Here is a 20045-nt window from a genome sequence, read left to right on the forward strand (position 1 = left end):
TGAAAGAAAGGCTCAGATGCTTTTTGAGGTGTGCTGTCCTTGTTTGATGAGAAGGAGATGCATAGGTAACGTGCTCACGATGGAAGAGGAGGCAAAGGGAAGGGCTGCTTCTGTGCATCCAGGTGCTGCAGCGGTGTTTGAGTGTTCCCCCTCTTTCCTTACCCATTCTGCAGGACTCCCATCATTGCCGGGGGGCTGTTTGTGATCGACAAAGCCTGGTTCAACCACCTGGGGAAGTACGACAGTGCCATGGACATCTGGGGCGGGGAGAATTTCGGTGAGCCACTCTTCCTCCTCCTACACCTTGCTGTGTTGGCTTCTCTTCCTGAGTCATGCCATATGGATACAAGGTCATTTTGGACTTCGCTTTGAATGCGCTGCATGGTTTCCCTCACTTACATTGACAGGTTTGTAGTCTGAGGTGAGTAAAGGATCCAACAACCAGGAGTGATGGGAAGTGAGCAATTGTTGGCGCTTGGGACTCCCTGCCTTCCACACCACTTTGATTTTCTATAGGTAAATACCCTAAACCACGGAGTTTTCAGCTTTGGTGTTACCGACAGTTGAGAACACACCACACCCCCCTCCTATTCCTTCCTGATATTATTTTCTTGTTAAAAAAGCAAAGAGGTGTCTTATTCCATTGTCTGACGACAGCATTTTGAAGCTATGAATGGGGCATCAGTGCCTCCCTGAATTTGCAGGGTGCCTGAAACAGTAGCTCCATCGGCATGCTGCAGGCAGCTGGCAAAGTAACATGGCTGCTTACCCATTCCTGTATCACTACATGGGCTAAGCATTGTCAGGCTCTCCTTGACACTACAATTTTTTCCTGCACAAAAAAAAAAGGTGAAGAGCTGACCTAAATTCAGTCACCTCTTCCCATTGTCATGGGGCAAGATGGGCATGAAGAAATCTCCTGCATGCAAACTTGAGAGGGCACATGAAAGAGGTGACAGCCTGTCCCTTGTCCCCCACGTCAAGAGGAGCTGGATCAGGCTGGGCTGTTCTCTCTTTGAAGCCGTAGCGATGCCGCAGATCAGAGCAATGGACTGTATCCGTGAAAGAAGGGGGAGGCACTCCATGTCAGGGAGACAGATCAGAACCTGGCTTTAATAGCTCACGCCTCTGGGGACTATGGCTAGCAAGGAAGGATCTTGTGTCTTAACACATACAGCAATGCTGTCAGTCATCCAGGGGAACAGATGCTGCCACCTTGCAGTAACCCATCCGCTGCCTGACACTGTTTTTTCCTTCACACGCCTTTTTCCTCTAGCATATTTTATTTATTTATATCTTGTTATGCAGTAGGATCTCTTGCCTTCCCGCTTTCTCTCTGTGGGTGGGTGCCTTGCCACCGATCTGACCCAAAGCATCTGCTCCTCTGAGTGGGGTGGCTCTGAGGAAACTTAGGAGGGAGCGCAGCCCCTCCCACCTCCCCCGCTGGATCAATGGCCCGAACAAAGTGTTCGGGGGGGGAACTAGACAGGAGGAGAGGGACCTGACCCGCTGTCCGTCTCTGCTCACTACTCATCTCTGACAGCGGCCAGCACGAGCTGCTCCGGGGAGATGAGCAGTGACGGGGCGGCCTGCCCTCTGGGGAAGCCAGATCCTGACAGCTTGTCCGATGCCCTGCAATGGCAGGCGTTGCGCTCCTTACGTGTGGGTATGGCCTGTCCTACGGAGCGTGGTGTTTCCCTTACTGGTGCTATGCTCCGGGAGGCTAGTCCCGACCGAACGTGCGCCGGCTGTGCTGCGGGGTGTAACGCTGCCTCGGGGCATCGGCCTGACAGGTTAATGCAGCAAAACGTGCAGGTCTGCTGAGCAGCAGGGCAGATCCCATCTTGCCCATCGCCCTGAGAGCAGAAGCGTGCCCGGCTCAAAGCTGCATCTCCTGCAGGCGCAGCAGTCGAGGGCGGCGTGTCCCACCTCTCCATTGCACGCAGGCGAGGGCGGCTGTGACTGCTGGCCCCGGTCAGTTTTGGGCAGGGGACAGAGGGCAGGAGCTGAGCGAGCGGCTGCTCATTTTGGACACTTGCAGTGAACCGTGCTCTTTCTAGTAGCTTAGTCCTGAGGGGATGCAGGACTCTGGTCCTGGGGAGCACTGCTGCTGCCTCGAATGTTATTGACTGGGCAACTAGAGGGGCCGGGAGACCAGGCAAAAAAAAAAAAGCAAGTGTGTTTGGGTTAGGAGGAGGACATTGTAGGTGTCTGTCTTCTTAAGTTTACTTAATCCCCTGTAGATGGATTGATGAGTAATGGCAGAAGGACTCGCAGGCCAGCAAGAAGCACTAAAGGCATTTTGCCAGGCCCGATGCACCCCAAGGCGTACTGCTCGCATCTCTCCTGGGGCTGGCTCGGAGGGGCCACCCGCACTGCAGACGTCCTTGGTGGGTCAGGTGGAATGCACTGCTGGTTCCTGCTCCCCTGGCTCCCCTGAGCTGGCCCCGTGCCATGCCTTCGCCGGTGCCTCAGTTTACCTCCTCTCGAGGCATTTAGCTCTCAGCTGCCTGTCTGGAGACCTTGTTTGTTAGCTGCCACTGATGGCTCCGTGGGTCATCCCTACCTGCCGAAACCTGTGCTTTAATTGCTTCTGCAGGGACTGGCGCAGGGTCTGTGGGGTGCAACACGTCTGAAACAGAGAGCTCAGCCTCCTTACCATCTCCTGCCTCCCCAGCACTGTGTTCTCATTCTGGTTCGCAGTGCACAGAGATGACCTCAGCTCACCTCTTCGTTAGGCTTTAAATTAAGAGCAGGCGAGGACTGAACAGTGCAAGTCTTTCCCTTGCAGCACTTCAGGGAGCTGCTCTTCTCCCAGGCTGAGCAGAAGGACCAGAGGAGAGGAAGGCACGACACAGCAGCCACGCTGCGGTTCACAGCTGCTCAGCTGACTGTCCCCCTTTATCGGGCACCCTTCTGATTTACTCAGCAGCGCTGGCAGCGTGGCTGGCGCTGTGACACACAGGCAAATGAGAGCAACAGCCACGTGCGAGGGGAACCGAGCGCAAGCAGCTTAGAGTGGCTGTGTCCTGCCGTAATCTCATTTCCCTGTAGCTGTGATTAAGGTTGCTCCCAATATAGCACCAGGACACGGCACAAGGGCGCGTTTTATTGGCCTGTTAATACCCAGAGCTGGGGAAAGTGGTGAGGCTCCAGCTGCTGTTGCAGCTCTTGCCTGTAAACACAGCAGTGAAGGGAAGGGGAGGGGATTTCTGGGAAAAAATACTTCTCCTCCCTGCCATGCTTTCCCACCCCAGCCTTTGCTGACCCTGCTGCCAAGGCCAGCTGTTGGGGATGGGCTCAAGCCTCGAATTTTGGACCTGGGCATCAAGGCAAGAGGGCTTTGTGGCTGTGCCAGCCTCCTGTTTCCATCAGCTCAGGAGCAGGCGGGTGTGCTTGGAACAGGGACGGGAGCACTGTGAAGCCGGCTCACACCTCTGCAGCGACCTGCACCTCATGGCTGAGCCACGGGTGCTGAGAGTAGGTGGCTTGGGAGGTCCGGGCTCCAATTCTCCTTTGCTCCTTGAAGCTCCGAGTTGTTTTCAGAGGGCCGGCAGTGGAGGAGGAGGAGGAGGAGGACTCCTGTCCATGCTGCCCAAATGGCCTTCCCACCACAGGTGGGATGTTGCCTTGCCAACATCCAACCTGGGGATAAGTCATACTTGTGCTGGCGTATGTGAGGGGGCTGCCAGGAGCACGAGCTGGCAAAGATGATGGGTGGCCGCTTGTCTGACTTCTGTAGTTAAAGGTGGGAGGGGAGTGAAAATTTGTCGTTTTGGAGTAAGTACATGCTACGTGCAGGTCTGTACTGTCAACAGATGATAAAATAGGATGCAAAGAACTGCAGAAGCCTTTTCTTTTTAATTTCATTTCTTTTCCATGCTGGTTCTGTCTAAGCATGACTTTCTGACAATATAGCTGCAGATTCATAGCTTCACAGGCATTAGGACCAGATGGACCCATTAGATCAGCCATTCTGCTCACCCGTCCTACCTCGCCAGCTAGGATTTCATCCAGCTCCCTGCCAAGAGCCCTGTAACTTCTGGTGTCAATTGTGCCACAGGCTCGTTGTCCTCCAGAAGGGCCCCGCGGACCGGCCAGAGAGCAGCTTGGGGCAACTGGGAGACATTTCCTGTACTGACAGCTTATCCAGATTTTGGGGGGATAATCCCTCCCACCACTGACCTTTGCTTGTGTGAAGGTGTGTGGTCTTGTTAGACCACAACGCTGGCGCTCATGGCCCGGAGTACGTGCTGAGCGGGATAAGCTCCTATCCATTTTGGGACAGGTGACGGATGCACAGCTCTCTGTAAACTTTGCAGAATCAATGGTGGATTCATAGAGATAATGATGGTTCTAGTCATTAATAAACAGAATTCATGGCCTCTCACAGTGAACTTGACAGCCCTTTGGAGGGAAGTGACTCTGAAACAGGCAGTGCAGGAGTAATTAGGGGAACACACAACTGGGAAGATGATTCTGCGATGTAAGCGGGGCTGCATGAAAAGGGACCTACTTACCGTCTCGCTTTTGCCGTTGTGATAGCACCTGCTGCGCTATAGGCAGGTTTCAAGTGCGCTGACTTTAAACAGATTGCAAGAAGCTTTGAAATGCGCTTTTAAGGGAGTTGTGCCTAGGAAAGTCCCTCTGGTAACTGATTTATCCCAGTTTAATGTGGCGGAGGATGAAGTGAGAGGTAACACCAGGATCCAGCCTGCTCTAGGACAGAAAGACAAAATGCTGAAGTTGCTTCTCTTGTAGAAATCTCTTTCCGTGTGTGGATGTGTGGAGGGAGCCTGGAAATCATCCCCTGCAGCCGCGTTGGACATGTCTTCCGGAAGAAACATCCGTACGTCTTTCCAGAGGGAAATGCCAATACATACATTAAGTAAGTGGTTTGTGCTTACTTTGTTTTTTGTGATACTGATAAGGTGCTGCCTTGTGGGGAGTGGGGAGCAGAGAAGACGGGGAGGAAAGTTTCTTTGGAAAACTTTGAAATATCCCTGGGCAGGAATCTCCTGAGCTGAAGAAAATGCAAGTCAGTATGACTCTCCCTTAGGATTTCTACAGCGTCGAGAATATGACAGAAATAGGACACTTACATGGCACCTTTCATCAGCACAGAAATGGAGGGACGGCCCCAGCATCTCCCTGAGCGCTAGCTACCGTAACAGCAAATGGTTTAGACCCTAAGGTTGTCAGAACACATTTATAATGACCTGAAATCAGGCTGCCAGCAATGTCTGTCAGTACCCAGTGACCTTAGCTGAGGGCTGAGCGTGGCTCAGCTGAACCAGAAAATTTGGTTCCCGATGCGTCTCCGAGCAGTGTGCTGGCGTGGGTAGCTTCGCCTCCGGGCTGGTGCTGTCTCTTGAGCAGAGGCAGCAATGGGCTGCACCTTGCTGGTGGGCACACCGAAGGAACTACCAGGACGTCCCAGCTGAAGGGGACCTGTCCTCGCACATGGGAACAGGGACTGAAACGGACGGCTGAAATGGGCCAAGATCAAGGCAAGGAAGGAGGTAGTCCAGAAGTGGGAATCAGCATCGGAAAGATGATGGGAGCAGCTAGTGAAGTCAGGAAGGATTTCTTACTCTTTTAGAGCATGAGGCTGAAGGTTGTCCATTAAGTAAATGACAGAGAAAAATACTGGGGGTGCTTACACTTAATGCAGGGTTGTTTCTCCGCTAAACTGCATTTGCGTGTGTTTACACACCAGGTATTCCTTTTAGTGTGGCTTTCCCAGTGTTATAAAGAGCCAACAACAGTATTGGCGAGGACCCAGCCACCTATGGCGGGGTTGTCACTGACCTGGGGCTCTCTGCAGCTTCTCCACACTTTGCATGAAACAACAAACTGGGGGAATGCAAATTACATCTCTCAGTTATATCTAATACGTGATTTCCAGCTGCACTGCATGTGGGGCATGAAGGGGACCATGTCACCTTGCTTCAAAAAGACGGTGGTGAGGGGCACAGGGCGTTGCTGGCATCAAGGAGGAGGGTACAAATCTGAGAGTCACGGGAGGGCTCTCGCTTTTAGTAGTGGAATGATACTCCTACAGAAGAGGCTGGGATGGGGCAAAATCTCCACTGTCGGAGTCGCTGCAAACCTGAGTGAAAAGGCAAAGTCTGCATTGCATCACCTGCAGGAGGAGCAAGGGGAGCTTGAATGGGTACGGCTCTTCTGGCTGTGCCCCAGGCACAGGCGTGCAGGGACTTTGGGGAGGTCTGAATCAATGCCTAGGTTTGAGCCTCGGCATTTATCGCCATGTTTCTTATAAACCCAAATGAGATCAGGAAGCCAGACAAAAAACCCCTGCACTTTGTGGAAGGTTAGGTACACAGATGTCGACACCATGACTTAGGCTTGAGCAAGAGCACTTAGACTATTGCAGTGGCCTTAGAGAGAGAGAGAGAGAGGAAGAAGCACCATGAATCAGCAAGGGACTGAATAGCAGTCTGGAGAAACATATCTGTAGGCATTAGGAGCTGGGATTTTATTAACCTTATGGTATCTATCAGCCTTAAACTTAATGTTGTAGTATATAGACTGAGAGGAGAAGCAGCTTCTGGCAACCTGATGCTATGTGGTACCTGTGTTTAAACAGAGATGTTAGCAAAAAATATCTGCACCTTTCTGCCAGACATTGATTTTTTTTTTTCCCCCACACAGCCTCTACTTCAGTGTGAGAGACAGCTCAGGCTCCAGTGTTACGCTGGCTTCACGTGCAGACTTTTGTGGCCTTTTGTGGCCACATGGGACTTGGCTGGATCCAGAGCCTGCCCCGTGGCACCTGCAGCCTAGTGGTGTGGTAGCAATAGCTTGGAGGCACTGGCCTGCCTTGGAGCGGTAGTTAGGAGGACTCCTCTGACCTGGGCAGGGATAGGCAGATAGGCATGGAGCAACAAAGCCATTTGCAAGAAGAGTTAGAGCCATCTGAAGTCAACAGATTTCCTGAGGTTCATAAACCTTCTGCAGACACCTGGCTGATGTGGAAGACTGACATTTATGCTACAGCACTGTAATCAGGGTGGTTTGTCTTAAGTTTGGAGCACTGAGATTTGCCCCAGTGAAATCCAGGGGTGCAAAGCAGGGGAGTCCATACAGGATTGAAGCAAAGGAAATATTTGCCTTCAATCTTTGGCAAATTCTGGGTCACTTTTCAGAGCTCCATCCCAGCCACTAAATAAAATCCCAGGCATGCCTACCTGGGCAATGACACTTAAGAGAGGCTGCACTTCTGATTCTGATGGATGCAAAGCATCCAGCTGTGTTTGAAATGGTGAATTCATCACCCAAGCTTTTGCCTTTTCTGTTTGGTCCCTGGAGTAATGGGGAGGAGGAGTATCTTCTCTAGTAGTGAGGGATGGGCTGGCTTAAAGGTGGTTTGGGTGAAGCCAAAGACCAAGTTGAGGAGGGGAGGAGGGCGGGATGGAATACTCAGTGCATTTTAGAAGATGTCACCTCAGAGGCTTCTTTGGTTTCACCCATCTTTCGTTGCCTCCTTCAGAAACACCAAGCGCACCGCAGAGGTGTGGATGGATGAATTCAAGCAGTACTATTACGCAGCTCGTCCCGCAGCCCAAGGGAGGCCTTATGGAAAGTAAGTGTCTTTCTCTGCTGCCTGCGCCCTGCCTGTGCCCTGCCTGCTGCAGTTGGTGTTCACGGTGACGTCGCCCTGCTGCGGAAACCCACCTGCGTTGTTTCTGTAGTAACGCTCAATTAAATGCTAATGGTAGGCAGATGCTATGAGCGCAGCAATGAAACGTATAAACAGCTAGTTTATATGCTGTGCTAGTTTATCCCAGTGAGTGAACCGAATCGAGGTGGGGGGAAAACCCCCTCTGCTGTGTCCTGCCCTTAGTGTTAGGTACAAGTAGTTCTGGTCCCAGAGCAGAGTTTGGTAGGGAGAGTCTGGAGGTCTCGCTGGCAGCAGAGGGGTAGGAAAATCATCAAATTTGGGGCCTGCTAAGGCTTTATTGGAAAGGAGCAAGTGCTTTGTATGCAGGGAGTTTGCCATTCATTGTGTGAACAGTCAGAAACACCTCCCTGTCAGGAGGGCTGTAAGCATTCGTGTTGATTTTTCAGTGTCATATGCCCTTCCTTTCCTTAGAAAGTTTCCGTTGGACCACAAGGGTTTCCAAATCCAACCCCAAATTCCTTGTGGCTACTCTTCAATCTCCAAGATAAATAAATTGAAGTCCTGGTGACTAACCTATTTCCACTGAATTCATACCCTCTTCCCATCCGCCAGCACCGAATGAAGTAACAGCTCTGTCCTGCTAAATGTATGAGGGTGTAGAGAAGAGAGCCTATGCGAAGGGAAGCTACTGGAGCCTTCCTACTGCTCTGTAAATGCCAGCTCATAACAGCTCCACGGGTAGAGGCTGGCCCAAGGAGGAGCTGGAGTTTGGAAATTGTCACTCTACAGCATGATCCCTCAGCAGAAATTTTGCCCTGGTTAATGAAAGAAAGAAGGATTTCACCGTGTGATTAACTGCTGCTGACTTAAAGCTGTGTTTAGGTGCTCTTGGAAATCAAGGCCTTCTGTATTCCTGTAAACTAAGAGTAACTTATAATAGCATATAATAATTTCCAAGTACATTAATATATTAAATAAATGCTTATTGCATATAGTAGATAGCATACATTTTTGTACTAATAATTTTTAAATGACTGTACTTTTCCATGAACCTTTTCATCCACCAAACTCCAGGCTCCTTGTTAAAATGGCAACACGTCATCATGCTGTTTTACCAGGTGAGACCTCCAAAGAGACAGATCAAAACGACTGCCAAAACTCATGTAGAAGAGAGCAGAAAATAGAGCTGCTGATGCTCATATGTTTGCTGTCTGTTGGGTTTCTCTCAGCCTCCCTGTTTGGTGCCTTGGGTCTCACCTTCGTGATTTCCATGGTATCTCTATGATACTTTCTTCCCACAGCATCCAGAGCAGAGTGGAGCTGCGGAAGAGGTTGAAATGCCACAGCTTCAAGTGGTACCTGGAAAACGTTTATCCTGAACTTCGGTATGGACGTGTCATCTCCACCTGCCCCATCCCTCCTGCCCCGCAGAGCTTTCCTCTGCCCCTCCAGTCCCCACACCTCCCCCTGCCCCAGAGACACAGGCACCCCCTCCCTTGGGCTTCACAGAAGGGCATAGTGAATTTTATGCTGGCTTTAAACACAGATTGCTCATGGTGTGAGATGGTTCATCTGAGATCCTGCATTCTCTAAGAAATCTTACAGACTTCTTGGCTCTTTGCTGCAGGGCTGATGAGGAGCAAAGGATCAGTTATTTCTCCTAGCTTTTGGGGCTTCCTCAGGTATCCCCCTGCCCATGCTGTGGGACAGGAGGTATAAGGAAATAGCCAGTTTTCCTTAGAAAAGTATCCCAACATGGAAAATCCACCATAGCCTCTGGTGGTTTGTTTCAGTACTTAATGACTCTCGCTTACAAAACAAACACCTAATTTCCAGTCTTTCACAGTGTTCTGTGATACTCAAGACTTCTCTGGTATGAAACCATCCACTCAAGGAGTTTATGACCTCTATTCAGGTGGCTCTGCCTTACTCCTAGCCTAAAGCTTTGCATAATATACACAGATCCCTTTTAATCACCAAAATTACTCCAGAAACCATTGCATCCATTCCCCCGGTCGCTATCAGGAGCCATCCTCACAAAAGTTTTGGAGATACCTCAAGGGACCTGCTGTTGTAATGGCCGAGTGCAGAATCACAGTGTGTAAATGATTTATAGCTGGTTTCTTGCTTTTTTTGGCCATGTGTGGCATTGCACAGCAGCCTTCACAGGGAATGCAAGGGCTCTGCGGTGGTTTGTTATAAAGTTCCCCATTCCTGTAAGCTGAAGGCTGACCTTCAGCCTGCTCGCAGTCTATTCCTTGCTCCTCTGTTTGCCTTGTGCAGTGTTATTTATTTTTTCCTCTTATAAAGGCCATCCATCCATCTCTGAGTGCTGCTTTTGCAGCGTCCCTGTCCATGTACTGCTCTCAGTGGTTCAGTATTGTAATAGATCTTGCCACTCTCATTTTCTGAAGGTGAAACGGCGCGACTGCCCCTTTCTTACCCCACCGAGCCCCCCTTTGCGCACTCTGTGTGCCTGGGGGAGCAGGGGTGTTGTTTTCACACTGTTCCCACAGGATTCCCGAGGAATCGCTCTATCAGACTGGGATGATCAGGCAAAGACAGAGCTGCCTGGAGTCGCACAAGTCTGAAGCCCAAGAGTTCCCCGTCCTGAGCTTAAATCCTTGTATCAGCAGCAAAGGCACGGCAGCAACGGCACAGGTAAGATGCGTTGCCTATCCCCGTGATGCCGGCTGGAGAGAAGGGTCTGGGGCAGCTTCAAGGTGATTTCCTACGTTTGCTAAAGCTCTGTTGGAGAATTACCCGTCCTGCCAACCCCTTTCCTAAAGCAGCACGTAGTTAAACCCTGGTAAGTCCTCCTTACCTCGGTGGAGGCAGCAGGGACTGGCGCAGGAGCCACGGTGCAGGGTGGACCACTTATCTCTGTGCTAGCCTGCACTGAGCGCTCACTGTTACTCAGGAACACCTCGCACCGTTCATCTGCAGAGATCAGAGAAAGACAGAGAGAACTATAATTTCCTCTCATCTTTCAGCCTTATTTCTTTCAAAATGCACTGAATCGCAATGGTATTTATAACTTCATAGCCTGCATTCTCTCTATATTAGATTGCCTATTAAACTAGTGAGAATTTAATGAGGATGATCTCAGTTTCTTCGATCTCATTTTTTTCAGTCTCACTGAGACGAGAAAAAGCTGTATGAATCAGTGTTCTCAAAAGTATATTCTAGGAAATGTTAGAGCCAAGAGCAAGCACATGTGCCTTGCAGCGTTGTTGCTGGAGCAAGACCCTTGAAGACAAGGCTTCAAAACCTGCCTTTGCTTCAGGCTCCCTTTGTGGTTTTGGGCACGTCAGTAAGTTCTCTCACTGTTCCCATCTATAAAACAGGGAGAATAACAATCACTCGCTTCTTCAGGGTGCCGTGAAGTAATTTAATAGGCAACGGTGTGCTTGCTTCCACTTGACTGTACATCCTTAACCCTCATGGTTACGCATTCAAACCAGGTAGCTATGCATATAAAAGGCCCAGGTCTGGAGCTGCTGCTGAAAATGTCCTTAATTTGTATGTGCAAATGAAGCGTCTCATTATGTGCGTCTCTTTTGCATGCAGTTGCATGCCTGCCTTTAGTCAGGAAAATAATATCTGTTTCACAATCTGGTAAAATCAACAATGACTACTTGAATTTTAGTCAGTTCAGAAAATATACTGAATATAACTGCAATTACCACAGAGTTACAGTTCTGACAGTTTAACTGGTTTCCAGGCTGTAGAATTCTTTTTCTTTCTTCCACTGCTGCATGGACTTTTTACACAAACAGCAAGAGAAGCGAGCTGATGAGAGCAGGTCATCATGTTTTGCAGGGTCAACTCTGCTGAAGGAAAAGAAAATACTTTTTAGTGACAATTGCAACTTTCAATGAATTAGATGGTTTTTAAAAAATCTGGGAAAATCAGAATGGAAAATGCTGCTGCAAGCTAGCTTTTCAAAATGAAATGGCGTTGGTCTTTCTGAAATATCAGTTTGATATGATATTTTAAAATGAGAAATGTCATGCCAACAAGTTGGATTGTTTCATTCCCATCGAACACATTTTATTTTGACATTTCTGTGTAGCAAATTTTTGGAATTTTTCATGCCACAAACTTTTCATCTTCCCATTCTGATTCTGCAGCAGTTTGCAATAGGTCAACACTTCCCACTGGATGGCAACTCCATTTCTTGTGCACGTGCAGGACTAACTCTGCAGGGGAACAGAAAAATGCACTACAAACAGATTGCTGAATAGCTACACTCAATACACAGGCAGGAATAGAGAAAAACCTTTTCCTTTTATCTTTCTCTCTCTTTCTAGGATAGTTCTCTGTTACTTGTACCCATAGAGAATATTTCAGATGAAAGCAGGATATTTCCATTTTCACTGTGAATAGAAAGTTATATTTTAATTACACAATTGTTACAAGTCCACCTGAACTTGGGGATGACATGGGGGTTATAGTCACCAGGCTGTGTAGGATAGATTATGCAGCAGTCCTGAATGCTACTTAGTTTCGTATTTGATATCCCAGAATAGAGCAATAATCTTCACTTTTAACATACCGAAGTCACATCTTGTTTACCCTAAGCTTCATTATTTGAAAAATAGGCTTAGCTAAATCAAAGCTGTGCTTTCCTGGCATTCACTAAGTACTATGGAAATATCCTGGCAATCCAGATCCTTTATTGTCAGTGTAAGTAGCATTAATTCGGTTGCTTGCTTGCCCTTCCGTAGCTGTCTCCCTGCTAGGCTCCCCAAGCCCTTTACCAACATTACATGCATGAAGTCCTGGGACCGGGTGTGAGAAGATCTGAGCTGTCATACCTCACCATGGTTTGAGGAGAGAGGAACAGGAGCTGTCAGATGACAATCAGTTGCTCTTTATTTTATTTTTTTTCTATCTGTAGTGCAGGGGAAGGGTGTTGTGAGCCCTCTGGCCACATCCACAGTTTGGGTAAATTGAGAAGAGTGACTGCAGTGAAATCAGACAGGCTTTACACCCCTAGCAGATCTCACAAACCCTCCCTGGTGGCGTCTGGTGTTACTCCTGAATTACTAAAAGGAGCACTGAGGCACAAGACCACCTCTCATCTTTGTGTAGGGGAGCTCTGTCTTCTCATCCCTGGGATCCACTTGGCCCTTCCCCCTCCAAAAGGTCTGGTAGCAGTCAGGGCAGGCTCCGTCCCCTGAGGTGGCTCTCAGAGGGACCTGCTCTCGAGTTAGTGACTGGCAGAGACCTTGTGCAGTGCTGGCCATCCCCAGGGCACAGCGGGCTCCTCCTTTGCTCCTGCCCACCAGAGCCTTGGTACTCTATGTCTTATTGTGTCTCATTTGCTAAATGAACTGATTGATTTAGTTTTTCACAAGAGAAATGCATCTGAGGGAAAATAATTGATCATAGTTTTGTCCTGGTCTATCTGATAAAGATGTGAGTAGTTGAGTTTTTTTCAAACTAAGTGTCAGTTGATATTAGTCTCTGGAATGGACACTTGACTCTGGAGGACATTTAGCATCTACCCAAACTAACCTGACAGTGTCCTTCCTGAGATATCTCAACCATAAAAATTCTCCTTTGACCTTCCTCCCCTCGAACGTCTTCGTTCTTCTCCTCCATGGGCATGTCCTGCCCCAGCTGTAGGCCAGCTAGAGCTTCAGGAGCTGGGCCGAGCCAGCAGAGCAGGGGGGCTGGCTGGTGCTAGTGTCATCTCTGCACCCCGGCTGCCATGGGCACCTTTTGCATTTTGCTTTCCCTCTCCTGAGACGTGCGTAAGAGCTAGTTGCATCCCAGGGCCTTTTGATGAGTGAAGCACTTTGCTATCCTTAGGTGGATATCCCGTGGAGTCATGTGCCTTGGGAAACCCTTCCCTGTGATTTTAAAAAGATAATCATTGAGGGCTGAGGTTGTTCCCGGCTTCTTCAGAAACATTTTTCTCTAGCTGCTACCCCAGCTTTAGGGTACAGTTGACTGCTTGCTCAGCAGCAGAGCACGTACTGCTCTGTCACGTAGTGCTGGGCTCCTACGGGGCTGCTCCTTGCGAGGCTGAGGGGCTTCTTTCTCCTTCTGCCACCCAGGCTGTGCCACGCCGAAGGTCTCATTTTAAAATAATTTCCTCAATTCACAATGATGCTGAGTAACAGTGGCAGGTGCCTGCTCGAATGATGCTAAAGCCTTGAAAAATAGTCGCAAGCCTCAGATGGGGGCTAGCGTTATCTGAGGCTTCGGAGGAGGGGGATTGCTGGTTGTGGTGTGCAGCTGGTAGCTCTGCTCGCCCAGTCCACCCTCTTCCTCCTTGCTCTACCACCATCTCATCAGGAGCTGCTTTGTCTTTGAAAAGTCAGGAAATCTTGATCTCAGTTTCACCTCGTGTGTCTGTTTTACCTTGGTGCCAGGGGTCGGCTCCCAACCCCGCTGGCATCTCTTCAGGGCAGTCTGCAGCCCTGAAGCCATGTTAGCTCCTCGAAGGTCTCCCTTCTCAGGAGTACCCTGGGCTGCCCCATTCACTGAAACTGCGGAGGTGCAAAGCTCTGCCGTTGTTACTGCTGTGCTGGCCACGGGAGTGCTCTGTGTGCCAGGGTTTGGAAGATAAAGGAGTTTCTCATGGGAAAAAAAGCAGGAATTTTCATTCCAACTGATACAAATAGGGGAAGAGATGGGCTAAGATAAAAATTTGCATGGCCATTTGCCTGTATTCTAAGTCAAAGTTTTTAATGGATTCTGTGGTGTTCAAGTGACTTCCCCCCCCAGTTTCCTCATTTTCTGCATCATTTTCTCTGGCATTCATCTAGGGCTTAAAAGAGACAAGACATGATTAGAACTGGATAAAACATTTGCAACAGGACTGGCTTCCATAAAAAGCCATTCTGCCAAAATAGAAGAGCCGTGTGAAAAATCTGTCAGTTCAGATAAAGACAGCAGCAGGACAGCCTGGGGCCAAGAGGGGAGGATCCAAGGTCAGTTATCCAACGGACGCATGCATCTAGCTCTGAAGGCCTCACTTCTTATGACGAACAACAGCTTAGGAGAGATGGTTACCACCACCCTGTCTATCCCATGGCACTTTGCCGACTGAGAGGGTGTTCCTGAGGATGAGGTTTGAGAGGATGTGGATATTGGGAAGGTTCGAACAGAGCCTGGCCTGGAAAGAAAACCATGGGGAACCTCTGGGAGGAGCAGTCCTCCACGAGGTGCCTCAGTGAAGCAAGGAAGCAAAGAAGGTTAAGAGGTCAAACAAAACAAAAAAGTCCCATGGGCTGAATTAGTTGGGGGATTCAACATATACAGGAGTTACTGGATTAGCTTGCTGCTGTGGAGCATCCTGGGTGCAGCTCAGGCTTTGTCCTGGGCTAAAATGACCAACAATTGGTTAAAAATGTAAAGCGGGTTTTCAAAGCAGCTTGTAGCAGTGCAGGCAGCAAGAACAGGTGTTGGAGCTTGCCCCGTAGGGCTTGGTTCTTCACAGATGCAGGACTAATTTGGCACCTGATTTCCCGGGCTGGTGGTTTACACAGCAGCTGACAGCGCGTATGATTGGGATGTCTGGAACACGTTCACTCTAGGATCAGGTAAGCTCTGCTCCATCTGACAAAGGAGAAGTAGTTGCCAGAAGGCCCTTCGGGAGCAGGCTGTGGCTTTGAAAATGAATGCTTGTTATGTGCTGAAATCCTGGGCAGCTCTTGTTGAGAAGCCTGGGGGCAGGCTGTTCAGAAAGCTGGGTTTGATTTCCATTAGTTGGTGGGGAGTAGTAGGCTAAGCAGCACAGGATGTGAGGATCACAGTGTGATGTCCTTGTGGATCTGGGTCTGCTGTGCAAAAGCATGTTTTCCCTTCCAGGTGGCTAAGAAGTGGGATTTACATTCCCAGGAATTAAATGCCTGTAGCTGTCTGTTTTGAAGTCAGGGAGAGGAGTTAGAGCTGCTGACGGTGACAAATACCAAAGGGGTGGAAGCATTTTCCTGCTCTAATAACTCATGCTAATGCAACCCAAAGCCTCCACCATTCAAAGTCAGGGGGAGCTGCAGGTGTCCCAGCTTTGAGATCAGGGCAGCCATTCTTCACGTCCCCCTCTGGCACTCAGAAAGGGTTGCAGTCTCCCAGGAGCACTTTTTACTGTTCATTTTTCTAGACCCAGCCTACACAGCCATAGGTTTGAGTGCTGCCTTCCCCTCTGTTGCCAACACCCCTGCTCACTTCACTCCTCCTGGAGCTCTGACTCCTCCATATCTGAGCTCGCAACTGTTTTGCTTTCTCTCTGCATCTTTTCTTTCACAGCAGCCTTCCCAGTTCTTATACCCTGTACCCTGTCAAGGCATGGGCTTGGCTCTTGGGGCCTTTTGCAGAAACCCTCTTGCTCCCTGGCCTTGCTCTCTCCAGCACGGTTATTGCCCTCTGCTAGTGAAGCCAGCTGCTTTTTGTGTTCCAGTCCTGCTCATCTGCCCTGCCGCGGCTCAGCAACCTGCTTTCCACTTGCTCCCACTGCTGCTCGCCTGACTGCTATCTCAGAGCCATTCACACAGCAGGAGTTGATCCTGCTTTGCACCCTGGCTAGAGGCACTCAGAAACCTCTTCCAGCCTTGCTCTTTCTAATTTTAAAGTTAATGTCCATGCAAAGTTATAAGCAAAAGACCTTGTTCCTGAAGTCACTCTCCAGGGTTATGTAAAAGCATGGTCCCATAAGCCGAAGCAGCTCTTGTCTGCTTGTGTATACACAGAAATAGGAGGGAGACATCCCTTGCCTGGGCAGTCTCGGACCTTCAGGAGGTGCTCTTGGTTAACAGGAGTGCAGGTGAATGATAGAAAACATTCAACTGGAATAAATATTGGAGTAAACTTGTGTGAAATGCTTCTGGGCTAAGCAGTGTATCTGTACATGCCCGATGCTTTGATCAGCACATTTGGGAACCCTGGTCAAACTACCAGCTACTTCTCTTTTCCTTCCAAGAAAAACATTCCATGGGTGGAAGAGAGGATAATCCCAGAGAGCCCCTGTTGTATGATAAGCTTTACACAGGACAAAGAGTCTCTGCTCCCCCAAAGATTATTTCTTGGGCCGAAGGGCTGATAAAGAGCAGGTGAATATGAAAAGCAGCATGAGAAAAAAGCCTCCAAGACAGCCCAGGGGAGCAGGAATAGCAGTGGTCACAGCAAACCAGTACATCAAACGCTTGGAGTTTGATCCCACTCCTTTGATACAAAGGGGAGCTTTATCCCTGATTTTTGTCATATTTGGGAACAGAATCCTCAGAATTGCAAACATTTGCTACATATCAGCTTCTCTCTCCCGCTGCCAGCTGCAAAGCATTTTGCTGCTCTTCCTCACAAAAAGAGGATTGCACATTGTGTGTAGCATTTCTGCCTCTCTTTTGCTGTTTTTCCACCCCCCTGTTCCCCAACCGCAGCCCGGTTCTGGCTATGAAATACTTTGCCTCATGAACCATTTTCTTCCAGCAGCTTTTGTAGACATTTTCGTTGGTGCATGTAGTCCCCCAATGACAGTTGCAGTTTTGGGGAGGCTTGAAGCATCCTAGTGACCTGTCCTGGTGCCTCTGGAAGTCCATGAGGTTTGTGCTTGGTTTCAGAGGGAACAGGATCCAAGCCAAAGTGTTTGCTTTCCAGGTAGAAGAATACCAAGGAGCAACCCTGATCTCTTGCCTTCTCTCTTTTTCTTCCTCTTTGCAGGAGTGGACATACACATACAACCACCAAGTCCGCCAGCAGCAGCTGTGCCTGTCTGTGTACACCCTCTTCCCGGGTTCCCAGGTGCTGCTGTCACGTTGCAAAGAAGGTGACAACAAGCAGGTGAGCCCTTTCATCGATCCCCCGTTTTCCTTTGAAGTTCCCTTTCTTTCAGCATGGTATTACTGCACATCAAATTGCCCATGAGCTCTGCGTTCTTCTGGGAAGCACAGTCTATCTGGGAGTAGAGACTTTGGCCTGTTCAGCCCTTTGCCTCTTAAATGAGTGTGTTGATAAGGCTGTCTATTAGTGTGGGTGGTGATCTGGATACTTATCTGCAGAAGTCAAACCGAAACTGGCAATTTAGTTCACACGGGCTGCCAGTCAGTCAGCAGATGCTAACACTTCTCTGCAGTTAATCATCAAGCTGGCATTTGAACCAGTGACCTGGGGAAAAAGCTGTTAGTAATGTGTTATCTTTCTGAAGCCAGGCAGAGACTGAGCTGAAATGAGGGTGCTTCTGATGGGAGAAATGCTCAGCATGTGTTCTGCTGGGTGTGGGCTGAGGAACCCTGTAGTTTCCAGTATCGGGCCACAAAGGCTTAGTGACAACTGGATGCTGGAATAGTTTAGTGATGACTGTCCTCCTGATGCTGGAACAGTACAGTAAAAGCATAACAAGGAGGAAGCTTGTTCACCCCTGTTTCTCCTCTCCTGTGTGTCTCTCCTCAGCGATGGGGTAAAGTTGGGTCACACATCGAACACATAGCTTCACGCTTTTGTTTGGACACCGAGACGATTGGGGACACAAATGAGAGCACCAAAGAGTTTGTCATCAACCCTTGCGAGAGCACAGCCATGAGTCAGCGCTGGGACATGGTGATGTCTTGACCTGCTGGAGGACTTACACAGCGGGGATGGGCACTGAGACGTTGCTACATGCAGCCGAGATGCACCAGACGGAGCTCAAATGCAAAACCATTGCGGGTCCTTGTGTATTATGGGACAGGAGAAGAATCATTCAAATAAAAATAAGGACATGGCCCTCCAGGTTGAACAATGGATGTTGTCTGCAAGGGATGCAGCTGGTATTGGCCTGATGGCAGTCATACATTCAAAGAGAAGGGATGGCAAAAAACCCAAACTTGACATGTTTTAGAGGGATACCAGTGCTCCCGTTATGGGCCCTACAGAAGTTCGGTGTGCACAGTATTTATTAATCTCTCTGGAAACACAGGTAGAAGAGCCTTGGAGACCAAAAGGAGACTTGGACTCAGTAAAACAAGCATCTCAATAGCTTTTGGGGAGTGAGGCCAGTGTGCAAGGAGGGATGTGTCAAGGGATGCTAAGAAACATCGCCTGGGATCGAGTGGAAAACACTGAATTACCTTTGCACTTTTCATTGCTATGAATGAGTTTGTCTTTTGCAGAGAGCGTGGGTGGAACTGTGTTGCACATTTGAATTTGTATCTGATCCACGTACGTGTTGTGTGTACAGAGGCAGGGCAGTCATCTACGGCTGTGGCCAGGATCAAACCAGCAGGTAATGGGGAGTCCTGCTCAGTGCTAACTGCACATGGGGTTGTTGAGTCTCCAAAGCCCAAGCAAACAGAGGATTCAGTGTGTGAGATTAGAGGATATAAAGTGCTGTGAAGCTGGGAGGAAAGGCAGTAACATGATTATTTCTCCTCTCTGAAGGCCATGGGTGAGTCTCGGTCACTGAAAACTCCCCTATAATTTCACTATGTGTCTCTCACTGCTTCAGATCTGGAATAAGTCAAATTTTCACTTTTCTTCCATAAAAGTAATATTTTTGGTAATTGAAGGTAATTGTGTCATATTTGTGTTTCCCAATTTCCCAACTACAGAAGAAGGGACTCCCATGAAGTGCTGCTACTGTAGGAATGGAGGAGGTATTTTAAAGCTAGAGACTACTCTGAGAAAGGAAAAGGGATGTTACCAGGTTTTGCTTTCCAGGTATCTTGTAGCCCAAGATGTGAAGTGCTGAAGAAAAGGTTTGGGATTCTCCCAGTCACACCAGTGAGCAGGGAACCCAAGGCCACAAAGTACCTCTCTCCCAAAGTCTTTCATCATAGGCAGACTTGGCAGAAATTATTTCTTCAGGTATTGGACATGTGCTATTGCTACGTGGAAGTGAGGTGACTGCCAAAGGAGAATAGGACAGAAGGCCTCGGAAGGGTCTCTTAGGAATAGGAGAAGATTAGAAGGTACTTTCCAGCCTGTCCTTCAGAGCAGATCCCACCACAGCAACAGGTAGCGGGCAGTGAATCACCCAGACCTGCACACACAGCTCTTGTGTAGTAACAACTCTTGAACACAACTTTTGCAGGACCGTCAATGTGACTTGTAAAACACACAGTTTGTCTCTAAAAATGCAAATGAAAATCCTGTCATTTGTCCCCTGTGCTGCAAACTTATAGGTAAAATACCACAAGCTTTGAGCCTTCAAATGCTCTTGGCATCCCTTCTTGAAGAAATTGCTGGCTTTCAGGATTTTACTGCCTCAGTTTCTCCTCCCTCAGTGCTGGGAGAAAGCTGTATGTGTAAATCTCCCTAGCTTTAGAGGCAGAACCAGTATAACTCTTTATTTACAAAAGGTCACAGGGTATAAATGCTTTCCATGTGCTGCAGTGATTACTAACCTAATCAAGTCCCCTTGGTGCAAAGCTCAAGGGCTTCTGTTATGAAAGGGCTGGAGTAAGCTGTCATT

At 48.8% G+C, this 20045-nt stretch overlaps 1 protein-coding gene across 1 annotated transcript in view; it reads left to right on the forward strand.

Annotated features, from left to right (window-relative positions):
* Positions 1–19139, forward strand: part of GALNT14 (polypeptide N-acetylgalactosaminyltransferase 14) — a 98091-nt gene extending 78952 nt beyond the window's left edge. The window contains exons 9-15 of the mRNA XM_075749391.1: positions 174–277; positions 4762–4888; positions 7514–7606; positions 8947–9030; positions 10162–10306; positions 17318–17437; positions 18047–19139. Coding sequence (XP_075605506.1) covers positions 174–277; positions 4762–4888; positions 7514–7606; positions 8947–9030; positions 10162–10306; positions 17318–17437; positions 18047–18205 — 832 coding nt within the window. The 3' untranslated portion in view covers positions 18206–19139. The remainder of the gene's footprint in view (positions 1–173; positions 278–4761; positions 4889–7513; positions 7607–8946; positions 9031–10161; positions 10307–17317; positions 17438–18046) is intronic.
* The last annotated feature ends 906 nt before the right edge of the window (positions 19140–20045 follow it).

Source organism: Balearica regulorum, chromosome 3 (assembly GCF_011004875.1).
Source record: "Balearica regulorum gibbericeps isolate bBalReg1 chromosome 3, bBalReg1.pri, whole genome shotgun sequence".
NCBI lineage: Eukaryota > Metazoa > Chordata > Aves > Gruiformes > Gruidae > Balearica > Balearica regulorum.